At 40.2% G+C, this 19,392-nt stretch overlaps 2 protein-coding genes across 2 annotated transcripts; both read right to left on the minus strand.

Moving 5' to 3' along the window:
• Window positions 1-11,467: 11,467 nt before the first annotated feature.
• Window positions 11,468-13,192, minus strand: LOC148578684 (uncharacterized). Its single transcript, XM_088503147.1, has 4 exons — window positions 12,997-13,192; window positions 12,626-12,913; window positions 11,783-12,423; window positions 11,468-11,638 (listed from the first exon to the last, which is right to left on the minus strand). The coding sequence occupies exons 1-4, from the start codon at window positions 13,190-13,192 to the stop codon at window positions 11,468-11,470; spliced, it is 1,296 nt and encodes a 431-aa protein (XP_088359273.1).
• A 2,269-nt stretch (window positions 13,193-15,461) lies between these two features.
• LOC107637315 (N6-mAMP deaminase) lies at window positions 15,462-18,357 on the minus strand. Its single transcript, XM_016340747.3, has 11 exons — window positions 18,020-18,357; window positions 17,865-17,935; window positions 17,520-17,611; window positions 17,374-17,433; window positions 17,024-17,263; window positions 16,869-16,945; window positions 16,709-16,778; window positions 16,520-16,633; window positions 16,236-16,302; window positions 15,935-16,039; window positions 15,462-15,834 (listed from the first exon to the last, which is right to left on the minus strand). The coding sequence occupies exons 1-11, from the start codon at window positions 18,094-18,096 to the stop codon at window positions 15,710-15,712; spliced, it is 1,098 nt and encodes a 365-aa protein (XP_016196233.1). The 5' UTR covers window positions 18,097-18,357; the 3' UTR covers window positions 15,462-15,709.
• Window positions 18,358-19,392: the final 1,035 nt, after the last annotated feature.

Genomic DNA, 19,392 nt, shown 5'->3' on the forward strand with positions numbered 1-19,392 from the left:
ATGTTTTGACTTAAAGAATATCATAGAAAAACTAGTAAGAGAAGGGAAGTTAGATTGGTATCTGGCCACCCGGGACGATGAGCAAAGAAAAAGAAGAAGGGACGAAGATGTCGGACGAACTGAGCGATCACCTCGTACACCAGAAAGACACGTCCATATGATACACAGAGGATTTGCAGGAGGAGGAATCTCCAAATCATCTCGCAAAAGATATCTTAAAGAAGTATATCATGTCGAGGGAAGAGAGGAAACACCCGACATCCCCACAATTACTTTTACCAAGGAAGACGCATCTGGCATCATCTCAGGACACGACGATCCTATGGTCATCACTATCATATTGGTAAACACAAATCTCCACTGCACACTGATAGACCAAGGAAGCTCTGCCGACATCTTATTCAAAACTGCCTTCGACAAGCTTGGCCTGGAAGAAAAAGAACTCAGAGCATATCTGAACAGCCTGTTCGGACTGGGAGACACCCCAGTTCAACCACTTGGATACATCTCACTACATACAACCTTCGGAAAGGGAAACCAGTCAAGAACACTCAAGATAGACTACATCGTAGTCGATGTGAGCTCAGCCTACAATGCCTTAATAGGTCGGACAACATTAAATCAGCTCAGCGCAGTAGTCTCGACTCCACATCTATGCATGAAGTTTCCAACTACAGAAAGGATAGCTACAATAAAAGCAGACTAGAGGACGGCGCGCCGCTGTTACAATGAAAGTCTAAACCTCAGAAGCAGAGGAGAAGAATTCCACACAATCGAACTTGGAGGAGTTCAGAGGCGGGAAGAATTCTGCCCACAACCCGAAGGTGAAGTAGAGAAAGTCTAGATCAGAGATATCCAGGACAAAACAACCAATATCGGTACAATCCTAAAAGGAGATCTAAAAGATTCACTCATACAATTCTTACGAGATAATGTCGACCTCTTTGCGTGGAAAGCTGCGGACATGCTAGGCATAGACCTCAAATTAATGTGCCACAAGTTGGCAGTCTACCCGGGATCTCGACCAGTACAACAGAGGCAAAGAAAGCCCGGGCCAGAACGATCCCAAGCTATGGAAGAGCAGGTACAAGCTTTACTGGAGGCAGGATTCATAAGAGAAGTCAAGTACCCACTATGGCTAGCTAACGTCGTCTTGGTGAAAAAATCAAATGGGAAGTGGCGAATGTGCACCGACTACACTGATCTCAACAAAGCCTGCCCAAAAGATCCTTACCCACTCCCAAGTATCGACGCTCTGGTAGATGCCTCCTCCGGATATAAATACCTCTCGTTTATGGACGCATATTCGGGAAACAATCAAATCCCAATGTCCACCCGACCAAGAAAAAACTTCATTCTTAACCCCAAAAGCAAACTATTGTTACATCGTCATGCCTTTTGGTCTTAAAAACGCGGGAGCTACTTATCAGAGATTGATGAATAAAGTCTTTACGGATCATATCAGAAAAATCATGGAGGTCTATATAGACAACATGTTGATAAAGACACAAAGTGAAGAAACGCTATTGTCCGACCTAACCCAAGTGATCGACACTATAAGAAGGGATGGCATGCGACTCAATCCTGCAAAATGCACCTTCGCAGTAGAAGCTGGCAAATTCTTGGATTTTATGCTCACACAAAGAGGAATCGAGGTAAATCCGGATAAATACAGGGCCATACTCGACATGAAGAGCCCGACTTGTGTCAAAGAAGTACAACAACTCAACGGGAGGTTGGCAACCTTGTCCAGATTTCTAGCAGGAGCAGCAATAAGATCTCTCCCCTTCTACTCCACTCTAAGGAAGGGAAAGAAGTTCGAATTGACAACGGAGTGCGAGCAAGCCTTCCAAGATTTCAAAAGATTCCTGGGACAACCACTTATCTTAACTCGGCCACGGGAAGGAGAACCACTCATATTGTACCTCGCAGTAGGAAGTCGGGCAGTAGCCTCAGCACTAGTTCGAGAAGACGACAGTGGGCAACAACCTGTATACTTTATCAGTAAAGCATTACAAGGATCCGAGCTGAACTACCAAAAAATAGAAAATTTTGCCTACGCCCTCATACTAACATCTCGACGACTTCGTCCATACTTCCAAACTCACACCATTAGGGTTCGGACCAACCAGCCTATAAAAGGGATTTTGCAGAAAACAGACCTAGCAGGCAGAATCTTGCAATGGACAGTCGAGTTGTCCGAATTTGATCTTCAATACGAAGCTCGGAAAACCATCAAGTCACAATACCTGGCCGACTTCATCGCAGAATTTACAGACACCCCGGAACTCCCCACAGAATGAAATCTCTACGTGGACGGTTCCTCAAATAAAACTGGAAGCGGCGTGGGTATGATAATTGAAAGCGACCAAGGAACCCAAATCGAACTCTTCCTCAAATTTGGGTTCCCTGCCTCAAACAACCAAGCAGAATATGAGGCACTACTAGCTGGTTTGAAGCTGGCTAGGAAAGTTGGAGCTCAAAAGCTTATCATCTTCAGTGACTCGCAAGTAGTCACTTCACAAATAGCAGGGAGCTACCAAGCCAAGGATCCCACCATGAGAAAGTATTTGGATAAAACCAGCGAACAGCTCGGACAACTCGGGGAATATGAGATCCGCCACATACCCCGCGAACAAAATGCCCGAGCTGACGCACTCTCAAAGCTAGCCAGCACTAAACCAGGAGGCAACAATAGAAGCCTCATCCAGGAAATGCTGCAGAGCCCGTCAATCACAGAAGAGGAAAATTTTCTAGCCATAACAGGTCTGGATCAAGGATGGATGACTCCCATAATTAACTACCTAAAAACAGAAACACTCCCTACAAATAAAAAAGAGGCAAAGAAGTTAAAACAGGAGGCACAATACTACACTATCATAAACAATACCCTATACAAAAGAGGGATCTCAATACCATTGTTAAAATGTGTACCGACTTCCAATACAAAAGAAGTCCTAGAAGAGATACATAGTGGCATCTGTGGCAATCATCTCGGAGCGCAAGAACTTACCAAAAAGGTACTCCGGGCAGGGTTCTATTGGCCAACTCTGCAAAAAAAAGCCACGGAGTTCGTAAAGACATGTCCATCATGTCAGAAACATGCCAACTTTCACATCGCCCCACCAGAGAAACTCATCAGCGTGACCTCACCTTGGCCATTCGCAAAATGGGGACTCGACCTTCTCGGACCCTTCCCTCAGGGATCGGGACAAGTTAAATTCCTCATAGGAGGGGTAGACTATTTCACAAAGTGGATCGAGGCAGAACCCCTAGCCAATGCCACTGCTCAAAGAAGTCAAAAATTCCTATATAGGAACATTGTCACAAGGTTCGGGGTTCCATACTCCATTACCACAGACAATGGCACCCAATTCACAGATGCAGGCTTCAGAAAGTTAGTGGCCGACTTAAACATAAAACACCAGTTCACTTTCGTAGAACATCCCCAAGCCAATGGACAAGCCGAAGCTGCCAACAAGGTCATATTGGCTGGGCTAAAACGGAGATTACAGGACGCAAAGGGAGCCTGGGCGGAAGAGCTCCCACAAGTCCTATGGGCATATCGAACAACACCACATTCCACCACAAAGGAATCACCCTTCCAATTAGTGTACAGAACGGAGGCAATGATCCCAATAGAGATTGAAGAAGGGTCGCCTAGAGTGGTCCACTATAATGAAGAAGCCAACTCCCAACTTCAAAGGGAAGAACTCGACCTACTTCCAGAAGTCCAAGAAAGAGCTCGGATCAGGGAAGAGGCATTAAAACGTCGAATGGCTTCAAGATATAATGAAAGGGTAGTGCCGCAGGGTTTTCTGAGAACGACCTCATTCTAATCCGAAATGATATCAGAATTACTCGACCTGGAGAAGAAAAGCTGGCAGCAAACTGGAAAGGACCCTACCGAGTTATAGAGGTACTTGGAAAGGGCTATTACAGACTGTCCGAACTCGATGGGCGAGAGCTTCCTAGGTCATGGCACGCCTGCAACCTAAGAAGGTACTATAGTTAGGGATGATAAAGGATCTTAGGACAAGGCGCACTCTTTTTCCTGAAAAGGTTTTTTAATGAGGCGCCAAGCCAAGACCTATAAATCGCCCAACTTAGAGGAAAAAAGCTTCCACATGTATATATTTGCATTTTCTTTTGAATAAAAAACTGTTTAGATCTTCTACAAATTTGCAAGCCGCATTAATCTGAAACATTCATCGTCCGATTATAAAGCTACAGATCGGCAGAAAGTGAAATCAAATTCACTGCACGATCATGATAAAGACCAACAGAGATGAAAACCAAATTCATTGAAAGGTCGACCAAACATGGATTAAATGCAAATTCTACAAATTGGCAAAGATGAAAACAGAATAATGCAAGAAGTTATCGAAAGTGATCCATAGAAAGGACCTGACGAGGTCTTAATAAAATGGATTGCTAAAAAATAACTTAAAGACTGGCCGATGTAAAGAAGTCGGACCAGTCGCAATAACCCAAGTTATAAGTTAATCCCTGGAAAGAGGTCTGGCCAACCCTATAAAAGAGGATTACTATAACTTAGAAGGGCCCGACATGACGGCCCAAAACATAAAAGTTATAGAAGTAATCGCTGAAAGAGACCTGAACAAAGGTCCAAGAAAGAGGATTACAAAAATAACTTAGAAGGGCCCGACATGACGAAGTCGGCCCAAAACATAAAAGTTATAGAAGTAATCCCTGAAAGAGACCTGAACAAAGGTCCAAGAAAGAGGATTACAAAAATAACTTAGAAGGGCCCGACATGACGAAGTCGGCCCAAAACATAAAAGTTATAGAAGTAATCACTGAAAGAGACCTGAACAAAGTCCAAGAAAGAGGATTACAAAAATAACTTAGAAGGGCCCGACATGACGAAGTCGGCCCAAAACATAAAAGTTATAGAAGTAATCCCTGAAAGAGACCTGAACAAAGGTCCAAGAAAGAGGATTACAAAAATAACTTAGAAGGGCCCGACATGACGAAGTCGGCCCAAAACATAAAAGTTATAGAAGTAATCCCTGAAAGAGACCTGAACAAGGTCCAAGAAAGAGGATTACAAAAATAACTTAGAAGGGCCCAACATGAAGAAGTCGGCCCAAAACATAAAGTTATAAAAGTAATCCCTGAAAGAGACCTGAACAAGGTCCAAGAAAGAGGATTACAAAAATAACTTAGAAAGGCCCGATGGTGCACGAAATTGTAATGTTACTGTTCACATTACTCTCTTACAACTTCGCACAACTAACCAGCAAGTGCACTGGGTCGTCCAAGTAATACCTTACGTGAGTAAGGGTCGAATCCCACAGAGATTGTTGGTTTGAAGCAATCTATGGTTATCTTGTAAATCTTAGTCAGGAAGTCAATTATGTTTATCAGTTGAATTATGAATAACCAGTAGAGCATAAATTAGAAGTTACTTGTTGTGTAGTAATGGAGAATATGTTGGAGTTTTGGAGATGCTTTGTCTTCTGAATCTCTGCTTTCCTCTGTCTTCTGATTCACGCACGCACGTCCTCCTATGGCAAGCTGTGTGTTGGTGGATCACCGTTGTCAATGGCTACCTTCCATCCTTCCAGTGAAAACTACGCTCACGCGCTCTGTCACAGCACGGCTAATCACCGGTTGGTTCTCGATCTGGTTGGAATAGGATTTACTATCCTTTTGCGTCTGTCACTAACGCCCAGCCTTCAGGAGTTTGAAGCTCGTCACAGTCATTCAATCCTTGAATCCTACTCGGAATGCCACAGACAAGGCTTAGACTTTCCGGATTCTCATGAATGCCGCCATCAGTTCTAGCTTATACCACGGAGATTCTGATTAAAGAATCTAAGAGATACTCATTCAATCGGATATAGAACGGAGGTGGTTGTCAGGCACACGTTCATGGTTTGAGGAAGGTGATGAATGTCACAGATCATCACCTTCATCACAGTTAAGTGCGAATGAACATCTTAGATAGGAACAAGCGTGTTTGAATGGAAAACAGGAATACTTGCATTAATTCATTGAGACACAGCAGAGCTCCTCACCCCCAACAATGGGGTTTAGAGACTCATGCCGTCAGAGAATACAAAGTTTAGATCTAAAAATGTTATGAGATACAAAAATAAGTCTCTAAAAGTTGTTTAAATACTAAACTAGTAGCCTAGGGTTACAAAATATGAGTGGACTATGATGGATGATGCAGAGATTCACTTCTGGGGCCCACTTGGTGTGCTGGGGCCCACTTGGTGTGTGCTGGGGCTGAGACTTTAAGCAATCCACGTGCAGAGGCCATTTGTGGAGTTGAACGCCAGTTTTTGTGCCAGTTTGGGCGTTCAACTCCAGTTTTTGATCCTTTTCTGGCGCTGGACGCCAGAATTGGGCAGAGGACTGGCGTTGAACGCCAGTTTACGTCGTCTATTATTGTGCAAAGTATGGACTATTATATATTGCTGGAAAGCCTTGGATGTCTACTTTCCAACGCAATTGGAAGCACGCCATTTCGAGTTCTGTAGCTCCAGAAAATCCACTTTGAGTGCAGGGAGGTCAGAATCCAACAGCATCAGCAGTCCTTTTTCAGCCTGAATCAGATTTTTGCTCAGCTCCTTCAATTTCAGCCAGAAAAATACCTGAAATTACAGAAAAACGCGCAACTCATAGTAAAGTCCAGAAATATGAATTTTTCCTAAAAACTACTAGAAATAGACTAAAAACTAACTAAAACATACTCAAAACTATATGAAATTATCCCCAAAAAGCGTATAAAATATCCGCTCATCACCCGACATGAAGAAGTCGGCCTAAAACATAAAGTTATAAAGGTAATCCCTGAAAGAGACCTGAACAAGGTCCAAGAAAGAGGATTAAAAAAATAACTTAGAAGGAACCAACACAAGGATGTCGGCCTCCCCCAAACAAGTTGCAAGAGTAATTCCTAAAATAAGACCCAACAAGGTCCAAAAGAAAGGATTACTAGAAGTAACTGAAATAACGAAGTCGGGTTCCCAAAAACCTTAAAGGTAATTACTAACGGAGACCCCACAAAGGTCCCAACAAATAGGGCTGTTAGAAATAACTTCAAAGCCGACATAAGAAAGCCGACATACAAGTTGGATCCAAGCAACTACAACCTCAGAGGAAAAGCTCCAACACTCTGAAAAGCCTAAAAAGAAACCAAGGCAGATGTAAACAAACATGATATAAAGTTATAATAATAACAAGCTCAAGAGGCTACCAAAACCAGCCCCAAGAACTTGAAAACTATTTTGTTTTTCAAAATAAAGTTGCTAAACAAGCAACCAAAAGAGTGTCAACAGTCAAAAAACATCATAAAGAGTTTAAAAGCCCACAAGTCGGGCTATCTACACAAACATTTAGAAAACTATTTATCAGAAGCCTTCTCGGCAGCACGAGGTAAAGGAGGGCAAGTCTGAATGGGCACAGCATCCACAGTCCCATCATCCCGATTCAAGATTTGACAGTCAGGATCTGACACAGGATGACCGGCCTCAGCTGAAGGAGCTGAAGAAGTCGGCACCACGGAGGCTTTGGCAGCAAGAATAGAGGAAGGTTCAACATCATCGTCGTCAGGGTCGTCAGGGACAACCTTGCCATCCTTTACAACATTGTCCAAACTGAAGAGAGTAAGGTCGACCTCGGGAGCAAGAACTCGAACTTGCTCCTTCAGGTTCTCATAAGCAGCATTTACGCTGCCTACAAGGTGACCCTGGAGCTCGGCATAATCAACCCGGGCAGACTCCAACTCCTCCCTGAGACGCATCACTTCCCTGTAGGCCATAACATAGCTATCCATGTGCCTCAATGTGGTACCTTTAGCCAACCTCACAGAAGCCGCCAAGGCAACATAACTTTTTGGTCTCCAACTCCTTCTCCAGCTTGGTTACTTTCACTTGGAGCTCCTCCTTCAAACCCTTCATACGGTCGAACTCTTGCTTAGCCTCCTCTATAAAATCTTCGGTAGCATGAAGAGGGAGGTCTTGGGTAGTTCAGTACAGGGCAGCTCCCATATATGCCATCTTGACGCTACTCCGAGTAATAAAATCCAAGTGGCGAAGGAGAGAGACATCGTCGGTAGGAATGGTACTGTAAGGACCAATCTGCTGATCGACAAACTTAACCGCGTCAAAGTCAGGGACATCATGGTTGAAAGGCTCAGTTGATTTTTGTTTTTTGTTTGGAAGAGCACCAGAACTAGCAACAGAAACTTGAAGAGGATCAGCCAAACAAACTCGGGGAGTAGGGATTACCTTCCTCACCCCCGGCGAGCTCGGTACGGCCGGCTTTGACTGAACCTGAGATGATCCCTCACCGGCCGCCTTAGTCGAGACGTGTTGAGTTGCAGTAGCCTTTCTTGCCCTCTTAAAGGCCTTCATGGATTCATTATTCTTAATCATCTCTGCAAACAAAACACAACAGCGGGAAACCAAGTTATGAATCAGAAAAGAGCTTACAAGAGATACAATCGACAAAACAATCAAAACCAAAAATTGACCACTACCCAGCTCAGCTCGGAGGAGAGAGGGGTTGGCTAAAAATTTCTTGGTGTCAAGATGGGGAGGCTGCCCCCAGTTTTCTTCCAGCACAGACACAAAAGCTTGTTCAGCCTCATCTAACATCTCCCACGTATATTTAGACACCATTACGTTCTTTTGCCATTCCAAAGGAAAAGCGGGCTCATCATTTTCATCCAGAAAAAAGGGCCGAGCTCCTTCAACAGCTCGGACCCTAAAGAAGTCATTCTTGAAGTCACGGAAAGATTCATCAAACATGGAGAAAACCTTTTTTTCCCTGGGAAGCTCGGAAAGAAACCCAACCGGCTTTCTTCTTAACCACCCCAGACTTTGTCAAAACAAAGAGATAAAAGAAAAGGGATTGTGAAGCAGGGATACCAAACTCATGACACAACAACTGAAAGATTTTGATAAAATCCCAGGAGTTGGGGTGAAGCTGGGATAGAGCTACATTACAAGACCATAATAGGTTGATCTCAAAGGGAGTAAAAGGAAGAGTAATATTTATTTGACTAAAAAAGAAGTCGTACGCATAGAAAAAGGGGAGCTCTCCAACAATTCGGGTAGAAAAACAAACCCTTTCCTCAGAATCGGGAGGTACAAGCTCATAGTTCTTTTCCTCACTACCACTACTACAAACCCTATGAAATTGCCTAAGCTGCTGACAAAACTCGAAATCAACCAAAGAAACACACAAAAGAACCATCGAATCCACCCAATCAGCCATGCCCTTAGGGACTTGGGAAGATGTCTCAACAATGTTCTTGCGAGAAGACATGAGGTCAACTAGTCCTACAGTAAAAAAGAAGAAAATAGATTACTAACCCAAACATCTCGAACAAAGTCAAAATCAACTCATAGCAGAACATGACTCAAGCATACAAACAGATAAAAGGAAAACCCCAAGACAAGGTCTAGGGGCATCCTTTGGAGGCAGTGACAGAGTAAGGACTCAGGAAAAATCTACAAGGCTAACATCTTGACAAAACCCTCGACGAAGAAAAAAACCCCCTTCCAAACAAACAACAACACGAAGAGAAAGACAAAGCAAATATAAGAAAGAACGTTATCTGCTACAAAGTCTATCAGTAAAGAAAGCTACAAAAGGCGCAGTCTTTTTCAAAAGATTATCAAACAGTTCATCGACCCAAAATTCCAAAATATGAAGGCGACAGTCAGAAACAGTAAGCAAACATGCAAACAAACAAAACCTCAATCATCAGAAGAAATGCCAGAAACATGCATCACAACAATAAATTGAGCATAACGACACAAAAAGGTTCAGACTTTCCATCATGCATTTCAAACGAAAATCAAAGCTTTATAAAAAAACCGAAGGCAAAACAACGAAAGAAGTAAAAAGTAGAAACCAAACCTGGAGAAAGGAGGAAAGCTCTGAAGAAAGCTGAAAGCTGGAGCAAGGAAGTTGTGGAAATCGTCTCTCAAGGGAAGCACCAACAAAGTACCAAGACAAAGCGTCGCAGAGAAAAAACGAGGCGAAACAGAAAAACAGAGAGAAAAGAGGGGAAGTTACAGAAAAGAAAAAACCGTTTCTTGAATGCAAAATTCAAAATAAAAGAGCCAAGAGAAACAGAGCATTAAAAATGCATTAATGAGGGCATTAAACCCTCGCACATTCCCAAGGCTAGGACGTTAATACAAAAGCGCACGCTTTCAGAGGAAACGAAAGAAGAAACGTTCCGCATTCAAAAAAGAACTCTACAAAGATAAAATCGACAAAATGCTCGAGTTCGGCTTCACCAAAGAAGGATCGAAGTCCTAAAACTAAGACTCGACCTCCGAAAGAAAGACCGAGCTCGAGCAGGGGCACTGTTCATACCCTGGGTCGAGCTATCCGACCCGGGATGATTAGCGACAAAGCGACCGACCTCTTCACGTCAGACTATCCGACCTCTTCCCAAAGAGCTCGGCCAAATCGACAGGAAAGCCCAAAAAGGGCCCAACTCAAGGAATACGACCCCGATCTAAAGGCAGCCTAAGCCTATAGAGATAAGGGCGGTTCCCTTGAAGATAAGCTGACCTCACTCAAAGATAAGATAAGATAAGATAAAAATAACTAACTTATCTTATCTAAGAAGGTCACTCCACACTATTATAAATACACTGGAGCACCCAGGTATAACTCATACTCTAATTCTACTAAAAACCTACTTAATACCCTTGCTAACTTAAGCATCGGAGTCCCTTGCAGGTACCCCCACCCTCCGGTGATGAAGGATCAGCAGCATAGTCAGTCCACAAGTCGGATACAACAGCTCCGGGCGCCACTCACCAGCCGGACACGTCATCTCCGACCAGTACAGAAGATCTCGTCCGAGATCAACCTACAGTTTCAGGTAACCCTCGGAACAGTTTCCATATTCGGTAATAAAAGCGGTCTTACTTTGATCAGATGGATGCATTTGGATCTGGTTGTAGCCAGAGTATGCATCCATAAAGCTCAGCTTTTCATAAACAGAAGCATTGTCAACTAAACAATCAATAGATGGTAAGGGATAAGAGTCTTTTGGGCATGCTTTGTTGAGATCGATGAAATCAACATACATGCGCCATTTACCGTTATGTTTTTTCACCATGACGACATTCGCCAACCATGTTGTGAACCTAATTTCCTGAATGAAGCCGGCATTGATGAACTTCTTGGTTTCTTCCAGAGAGGCTTGTTTTCGGTCATAGCCGAGGTTTCGCTTTTTCTGTGCTATAGGTCGGACAGACGGATCCAATGCCAGTTTATGGGATATGATGGATGGGTCAATTCCTAGCATGTCAACTGGGGTCCAAGCGAATAAGTCGGAATTTCGTTGGAGGAATGTCTGGAATAAAGTCTTCTCCTCCTTGCTTAGTGTGGATCCCACGTAAGTGAATTTTTCTAGGTTATCTGCAAAATAGATTTTATGCAAGTCCTTGGTCGGGGTTGGTCATTCGAGGATTCCTGCCCTAGGATCAAGGTTGGCCAGGACTGGTAGCTTGTCTTGGTTGCCGATGTTGTGCACATAAGCTTGGATACTTCGGTTAGGTCTTTTAAAACTGTTGTTGTAGCATTCTCTGGCCTCTCGGGCATCACTGTGAATAGTTGTAATTGTATTATCCTGCAAAGGAAACTTAACACAGACATGAATTGTAGAAACAATAGCGCCAAACCTATTTAAGAAAGATCGGCCAAGTATCAAATTGTAAAGACTAAAACAGTTAACGACCAAGTATTGAATATCTGAAGTTTTTGATGAGGGAACCTCACCAAGTGTGGTTCGGAACCACACAGAGCCCATAACCAGGACCCTCTCACCTGAGAAACCGACCAGGTCTCCAGTGGAAGGTTGGAGGATATTGTTGCTTAGCTTCATCTTCTGAAATGTTGAGTAAAAAAGAACATCGGCACTACTCCCAGGGTCCAGTAAAACCTTTTTAACTAGGAGATCTCCGAGCTGGAGGGAGATCACAACGGGGTCATCTAGATTTGTTACGTTGGTGTTGAAGTTGAAGGCTTCGAATGTTATTTGAGGAAAGTGTGGAGGTGTCTGATGATGATTTTGACTGGCTTCTATTGAAAGCATAGCTCGGTAAGACCGCTTTCTTGCCAAGCTTGTGGCGCCTCCACTTGCAAAACCTCCAGAAATACAGTTAATGATACGTCTCGATTGATCGGGAGGATTGGTGTTCGTTCGATCTTTATCTCGGCTATACTGTGCTGCCGAGCTTTGGTCACCAGGGGGAGGTGCACGCTGTTGTATATGGTCGCCGATGTACTTATCGAGATGACTTTGCCGAGTTAACTGCTCCAAAAGGTCTTTGGCGATGACACACTCGTCAGTGGTGTCTCCGTGCTTTTGATGAAAAGTACAATATATCTGCACCCTTTGAATCTGGATAGTTGCTGGCTTTTCGTGGTGGCTTGATCAACTTTGAATTCAAGATTTCCTTGATGATGTCGTCATGCTTGGTGTTAAACTGAGTATAAGATTCATATCGGGGAGTTGGCTTAAAATTTTTCTTGCTATCTCATGTTTTATCGTCTTCTCTGTATCGTGGTCTCTCTGTTTTCCGAGCTTGTCGGAGTTCTTCAATGTCAATCTGACCTTTCGCCTTTTCACGAAACTCGGCCATAGTTTTAGGTTTGGCCACAGCAATAGTTTCCTGAAATTTCCCTGGTTGGAGTCCGCTTTTGATGACGTGCAATTCCACCTCAGGGTGGAGATCTAGTATACTCACAGCTATTTTTGTGAAGCGCGTCATGTAATCTCTTAGGCTTTCATGCTGGCCTTGTTTGATTGTGTTCAGGTAATCAGAATCATGTAGATAGATTGCTGATCCTACAAAATGCTTCTCGAACGGTTTTGACAGGTCTCGAAAACGAGAAATAGAACCTGCAGGCAAAGAACAAAACCAATCAAGTGCAGGACCGTCTAAATAAGATGGAAAACAACGACATAAACTTTATCGGATGCACCATTTACTATCATTATGGAGGTGAACTTTTTTATGTATTTCTTTGGATCACCTAACCCATCATATAGGGTTAAGGTAGTTGGTAGAGTGAACCTCCTGGGCAGCACGAAGTTCATCACCTCGGTCGTGAATGGCCCGGGTGAGTTTTCTGGGTTGTGATCTTCGTTCTTCGGGCGAGCAGTTTTGGAGACATGCATCGGTCCAGACTAATGCTCGGCTTCTTCTGTTCGCTCTTTTCGGTCATTGTTATTTTTAATCTGAGCATTATTCAGATTAGCAATCTGATTTGTCATTCTTTGGTTCTCTTCCGCCATGCGCTGGTTGGCTTGTTGTAACTCGGTCACCATCCGAAGAAGTTCAGATGGCGTAGGTGGAAGTTGCTCAGCCATGGCTTTAGGTGAGAACGTCGAGGCCGATGAAATAAAGAACGAATTATATTCTCGGCCCCACGGTGGGCGCTAATTGTTCTTGTGTGGATACCTTGAGGGGAGCTCGGCTTCTATAAGTCGACGCCGAGTTGTTTCCTTCAACGCCGATCTATGAACTTTGGGAAGTCCGAGCTTGCGTTTGTAAAGAGAGTAATCCAAAATGGGGGACTGTATCTGCAAAGGCACTCCGAAGCTTAAATTAGTATTGAGAATTCAATGTATCCTTTAAGGATAAAATATCATACCTTTATAGGTGGAGCATAAAGGTCGGTTACATTACCGTTGATCATCTGAATTGAAGAGTAATTATTAGGTCTTAATAGGTGATGATACTTGATCGAACATTATGATTTCTAGGATGTAGTCTGTTAAGTCCGTGCAAAGTCGAGTTATAACGTAAATCGCTGAGTTATAACATGTAATGCCGATTTATAACGCCGGTTATGTAGTGGTCCTGATCAATAATAAAATATTGTTTCATACTGAATCAATTTAATTTAAAACAATTTACATATTAAGGATAAATCAATTTAACTTAAAACAATTTATTATGAATACATACTAAATCGATTTAAGTTAGATCGATTTCTATAAGAACAATTTTAAAATAAAAGTCAAAACAAGACAATTAAGTACTAGATACCGAAAAAAGATAATAAGCAAAGAGATTACATCAATCACTCAATATTGTACTCTCTCTCTCTCTCTCCCGCAAAGAAAAGCAAGAAAGCCTCCCTAAGGGCCGCCGCCTTAATCTGAGCTATAGTGGCCCTCCCTGCTCCCCTCCTTTTAACCTCCTTCTCTTCTTTTCCTCTTCTCTTTCTCTCTTTTTTTACCATCTATCAACTTCCTTATTTTATAGTTACAATATCAACTTCCCTCTTCACCTCTCACATCACCCACCACTACTGTCATTCTTCCACCGTCCACACCTTCTTCGCCACCTCTCCTTAGCTCCCTTCTCCCGTGCGCCTTTTTTCTGGTTGTGGTTTCTGTTCTTGTTTCTGTTTTTTCTTTTTAGAGATTTAAATCTATAATAACTTCTTTGTAGTTGTTCTCTCCCTTTTGTGGTGTATTAATTCTCTTTTATAGTATTTTAAAAATGGTATTACAAGTATGGGATGAAAATACAACGAGAGAGACTTCTTGTCTATAGAAATATTTTCAGATTCAAAAAGCTTTTGAATCTATTCGAAGAAAAAAAGAGGATATTTTTTCTGTTGCAGCACTTCCTATGTAGTTTTAAAAATAATAGAAATTATAATCTATCTCTATTTCTATCTTATAAATTTTTTTATATTTAAACTTTATGCTTCCTCTCAAATTATAGTTCAACATAAAACTTATTTATTTTTTGTCTTAATTTTAGATCTTATGTATTTTTTACTATTTATAAGTGCTGCTCAACTATTTTCTTGAATAAAAATTTTCTTCTATCAAAAAAGTAATACTAAATGCCAAACAATTTAAAAAGGTGATTTATCCTCTATTTAAATAGGCAATGTCTAATTTAGTAACCAAACTTTAATGTTCATTGAGCATTTTATATTTATATTTATTTTACTCTATTTAATGTACATATCCTGGACGCCCAAATACAATGTACATATCCTCATTTTTTTTTACGAAACAATACTTCTTATTTAAATTCAAATATAAATATCAAGACATCAAAACTAAGTTAATATTAGTTCAAATTTAAAAGGCATGTATACAAACTTATAAATTTAAAATAAAAGATTTAATAACCTAATAAAATTTATTAAAAATGTCCTTTATTTCATTAGATAATTCTCACGAAAAATATCATTTAGTAACTTGCATATAGTGAACTTTACAAAGTCATGACCTTTTGGTTTTAAATCAATAAGTTTTAAAAATTGCACATTTTCCTTAATTTAAACTAAAATCTAAAATTGCAAATTTGTTATAACTCAAATGGCATAGTCTCTCATACTCACCTAAAAAGTCTGGGTTCGAGTCTCGTTATAAAAAAAAAAACTAAAACCTAAAATTTGGATTTCAAAACATTTTAACATTTAGTAAATATAGCAAGACCTACACTTTTATTTAAAGTTTAACTCTACAAAAGAATGAAACATAATCCATCTAATTACTCCATAAGCATGGAACAATTTCTGGTGCAATGCATCATGGACAAGTTCACAGTTGCTCATCTCAAATGGTCAAATATAAGAATGCTACCATAATTTCGATCTACAATAACGGTCTAACTCATAATGGACCTATGACCTAAATACATACTCCCTTTGGATGAAATTATACCTAGAGTTCCAGATTCTTTGCAGCTGAATTAAAAATTTCCCTTAATTCATCCTTTACAACATTATCTGCAAATATAAACTCAACAGAATTCTTTGATAGCTCAAACATTTGCTTCCTTCCAAGGCCTACATAACATTCAAATGAACAAACAAACAACCAAGCAGTTAGCATAGTTTACCCGCTAGTTTCAGTTCCACTGGCTGCAAGAGTAAAAATGAAACATACCCAATGAAGAAGCAGCAATTTTGTATTCGTTGGAGAGACTGGTTGAGAAAACACCCGAGTCATCGGTACACAGGACTAGAGGATGTTTCGCGTTATACAAATCAACTGTATCAGCAGCAGAATGATGTTAGAGACCAAAGTCTAGTATGCATGGTTCATCTTACTAATCAACAGGGGAATTTTCAACAATCCTCCTCCTCCCGCACCCCCCAAAACCCCACAATTAGTATCTCATGGAGTTGAATAAAGAATAAAGATTCATGTTATTTCATGAACTTCAAAAATAAACTTAACAACCTACCAAAATGGTGAGCATCTATTGATGAAACTGACAATGTCCTTATGTTTGATGTCAAACAAATTTCAACCTGAAAAATATAAAGGAAGCAATAAATATGTGTAACCCAGCTCTTTATAAATTGGGTATTGACAATAAAAATGGTTCGAATTTAGAAACTATCAGATGTTCAAATGTGATGGATTAAATGAGTATGCTATGCACTATATTTTTAACTGATTGATTATCATAACACTTTCACTTTCTTATTTTATCACTATGTGACTAGTGAGCTTGCAAAGTCTAACCGGAATGTTAGTAGACTTCAACTTTCTCCAGTGTTCCTCCTCAAAGAAACAAGCATGTCCAATCCTCTGGGGAAGAAAATCGAGCATATCTTGTATCTCCTTTGAATTAGGAACCTAAAAGCACAAAAAGGAAAACAGACCAGTCAGGTAATCACCACTGGTAACAGGTACAATAGAAGATTGGCGCACCTCTCCACAGTGAAGGGTTACAAAAAGACCTTGTTCTCTAGCGAATTTCAACGCTGGCAAATATGTTTTCCTGAAAAAGATAAAGGGAGACTTTGATCTAAAGCATCGTTACAAAATTTAAATGAATTGCTACGCTAGAGTCCTTGATAGATTGACATACCATTCGCCAACCTTTGGATTCCCAGATAGGTCAATTCCAACCACCCCCAGATGCCCCATTTCCAGTGCCAGCTCGACCTGCAACAAAGAAATGGAGTGTTAAAGGCATTAAGTAGCAATCATCAAACTCAAGGATGTTGAAATTACTCAGCTTACAGTTTCCATAGCTGATTCTGTTGTCTCCCTACGATCAATACTCAAGAGAAGCCTAACAAAGATTTTCTTCCTACTATTTCCATTACATTTATCATTTGTAGCTCCGCACAGAGGATCTAAAAGATTTCTAGGATCCTCAGTGTAAGGAATCAAAGCCACATCAACTGAGCTGACAGATCTTATCCCTTCCAGTACAGCTTCAACATAAGAACGTTTGCTCATTCCTTGGGAATCATTTTTCTGTAAGGAATTAGGATGAGAAATTCACTGTCGAATCAACAGAAAAAAAAAAAAAAAAAAAAAAAAAAAAAAAAAGCAGTCCACATCAAGAACCAAGCTCTTCTAATTACCTTTGGGGTGGTTCTCAATTCGAGATAGACAACATTTTCTGATGCGAAATCTTCAACAACCTGCATTTGAAAATTGCTTCTATAAATGCAAAGGCTGAAGCCATTGGATCTAGTAACATAAAAATTTGGATAGTAAGCAAACATACTTCTTTCGCAATTCTTGTAACAGTCATGTGGTCAGTAGTAAGAATGTGGATCACATCAAACAACTTGAATACCTCAGTTAATGAACGATCATCTGTATTTACAAAACCATAACCACCACCATTATTAAGCCTTAAGACACTATAATAGTAACTATCTAACACTAAAGGTGACAATCAAACAGTCCCTCATATCACAAACACTAACAGAGTGCATAATTTTACAATCAAACAGCTATTAAGGGGTAATAATAAGTCCCAAAATGAACATGAAGCAGAACAACAATGAAGGGGCATACTGAAGATTAAAAAAGAAAATAGGAAGCAAAAAAAAAAAAAAGAGCATACTTTTAAGGATAACATGCTCCACTTGGGAAAAATCTATTAGACCCTTGTCCCCCAAAGCTCTAGCGAGTTCTCTGTGCAACAAAAAAAAGGTCAGAGGAAGGAGAAGGAGATGAAGAAACAAAACAAACGAGAGAGGAATAGAGAAAAGGGATTACAGGAGAGTGGAGTCTCTGATGGATCCGTTGAGGTGAGCATGGAGTTCCACCTTTGGCATTGACATGCACCACTCCATCTTTTCTTCTTCCTCAACACTGAAACTGCAACTGCAACTGCTTCGTTGGGTATTGGGTAAGAGTAAGAGTAAGAAGAGTACACTCTGGTTGGTTCAGAAGAGAGTGGCCATTCACTGAACTCATCCAAGGGCGTGTTTTGTTTTGTGTGAGAGATCAGACATAAAAAACAGCACCCAAACATTTTGTACATAAAGTGCAAACAATATACTGTAATCTAATAGGAAATGTTGACGATTTAGGGTTCATGCCATAATCATCATGATAGGATCCCAATCAATCTTATACTTATTGTTAATTTTGAATATTCAACTATGACAAATCACAATTTAATCTATCTATTATTTCATATTTTTCACAATTTAGTGTTGGTATCTGTATTTGTATGTTTAAAAAGAATTAAAGAATAAATTATTATTTTTATCTATAAAATTTTAAATATTAATAAATTTATTTATAAAAAAAATTACAGTTGTATTTATAAAGAATAAATTTTGGACAATAAAATTAATTAAATATTGAAAAATTATTTAAAGAATTTTAAATTATTATTTTTTTAATTTTAATTTCAACATCTCTCTTTTAAATTTTTATTTTTTTTTATAAATTTTACATTTTTACTATCTTTTTTATCAATATCGTTATTACTGCTATCATTAACCGTTAGTTTCACCTTTCTTCTTTTGTACTGTCACAGCAACAATGCCAATAATGATCAAACATGACAACGGCAAAATAGTACCTATTTTACTTGACCTTCTTTTTCATCTTATTCTACAATTATTTTCTTTCTCCAAAACCTCAGTTGAGAATGTTAGAATTTTCTAGAACTAACTATATCAAAATTCAAATTCACCACTACCTGAAAAATTGTAATCGCCGCTGTTTCATCGTCGATCTTGGAGGTAGCAGTGACAACTATGAGTACAGATGTTGCAACTACGTCGGAGAGAAATTATAGAGCAACAGCAATAACAGAGACAAATAAGGTGGGATTCAAGAGTGCTTGGATGTGTCAGTAGCGAGAGAGAGACTCAGAATAAGGTGGTATCATAGACTCAGGAGTGTTCTCACTCGCATGGCATGGCGCAGTTTGGTGAGAGTGGTAGTGGTGTTGGTAATAGAAGTGATGAAATTTATGAAAAGAATAAAAGGAATATCAGAATTTAAAAAAAAGGTATTGAGATTATAGTTAAAAAAAAGATAATTTAAAATTTTTAGATAATTTTTCAGTGTTTTGATAATTTTATCGTAAAGAATCTATCTTTCATAAATATAATTGTAATTTTTCTTTTTTT

This window comes from Arachis ipaensis, chromosome B1, assembly GCF_059453495.1.
Source record: "Arachis ipaensis isolate K30076 ecotype BB chromosome B1, ASM5945349v1, whole genome shotgun sequence".
In the NCBI taxonomy this organism is placed as follows: domain Eukaryota; kingdom Viridiplantae; phylum Streptophyta; class Magnoliopsida; order Fabales; family Fabaceae; genus Arachis; species Arachis ipaensis.

Bases quoted from the DNA above. Each gene is read 5' to 3' on its own strand.
- LOC148578684 (XM_088503147.1), bottom strand. From the start codon at position 13,192: ATGCATGTCTCCAAAACTGCTCGCCCGAAGAACGAAGATCACAACCCA. The intron at 12,914-12,996 runs GTGCATCCGATA...CTTTGCCTGCAG, and splicing joins CTCCATAATGATAGTAAATG to GTTCTATTTCTCGTTTTCGA. The intron at 12,424-12,625 runs GTCAGATTGACA...ACGAAAAGCCAG, and splicing joins GTTTCGTGAAAAGGCGAAAG to CAACTATCCAGATTCAAAGG.
- LOC107637315 (XM_016340747.3), bottom strand. From the start codon at position 18,096: ATGGAGTGGTGCATGTCAATGCCAAAGGTGGAACTCCATGCTCACCTC. The intron at 17,612-17,864 runs GTATGCTCTTTT...TTGTAAATACAG, and splicing joins GGAGCATGTTATCCTTAAAA to ATGATCGTTCATTAACTGAG. The intron at 16,303-16,519 runs GTTAGACTTTGC...TATATTTTTCAG, and splicing joins TGAAGTCTACTAACATTCCG to GTTGAAATTTGTTTGACATC.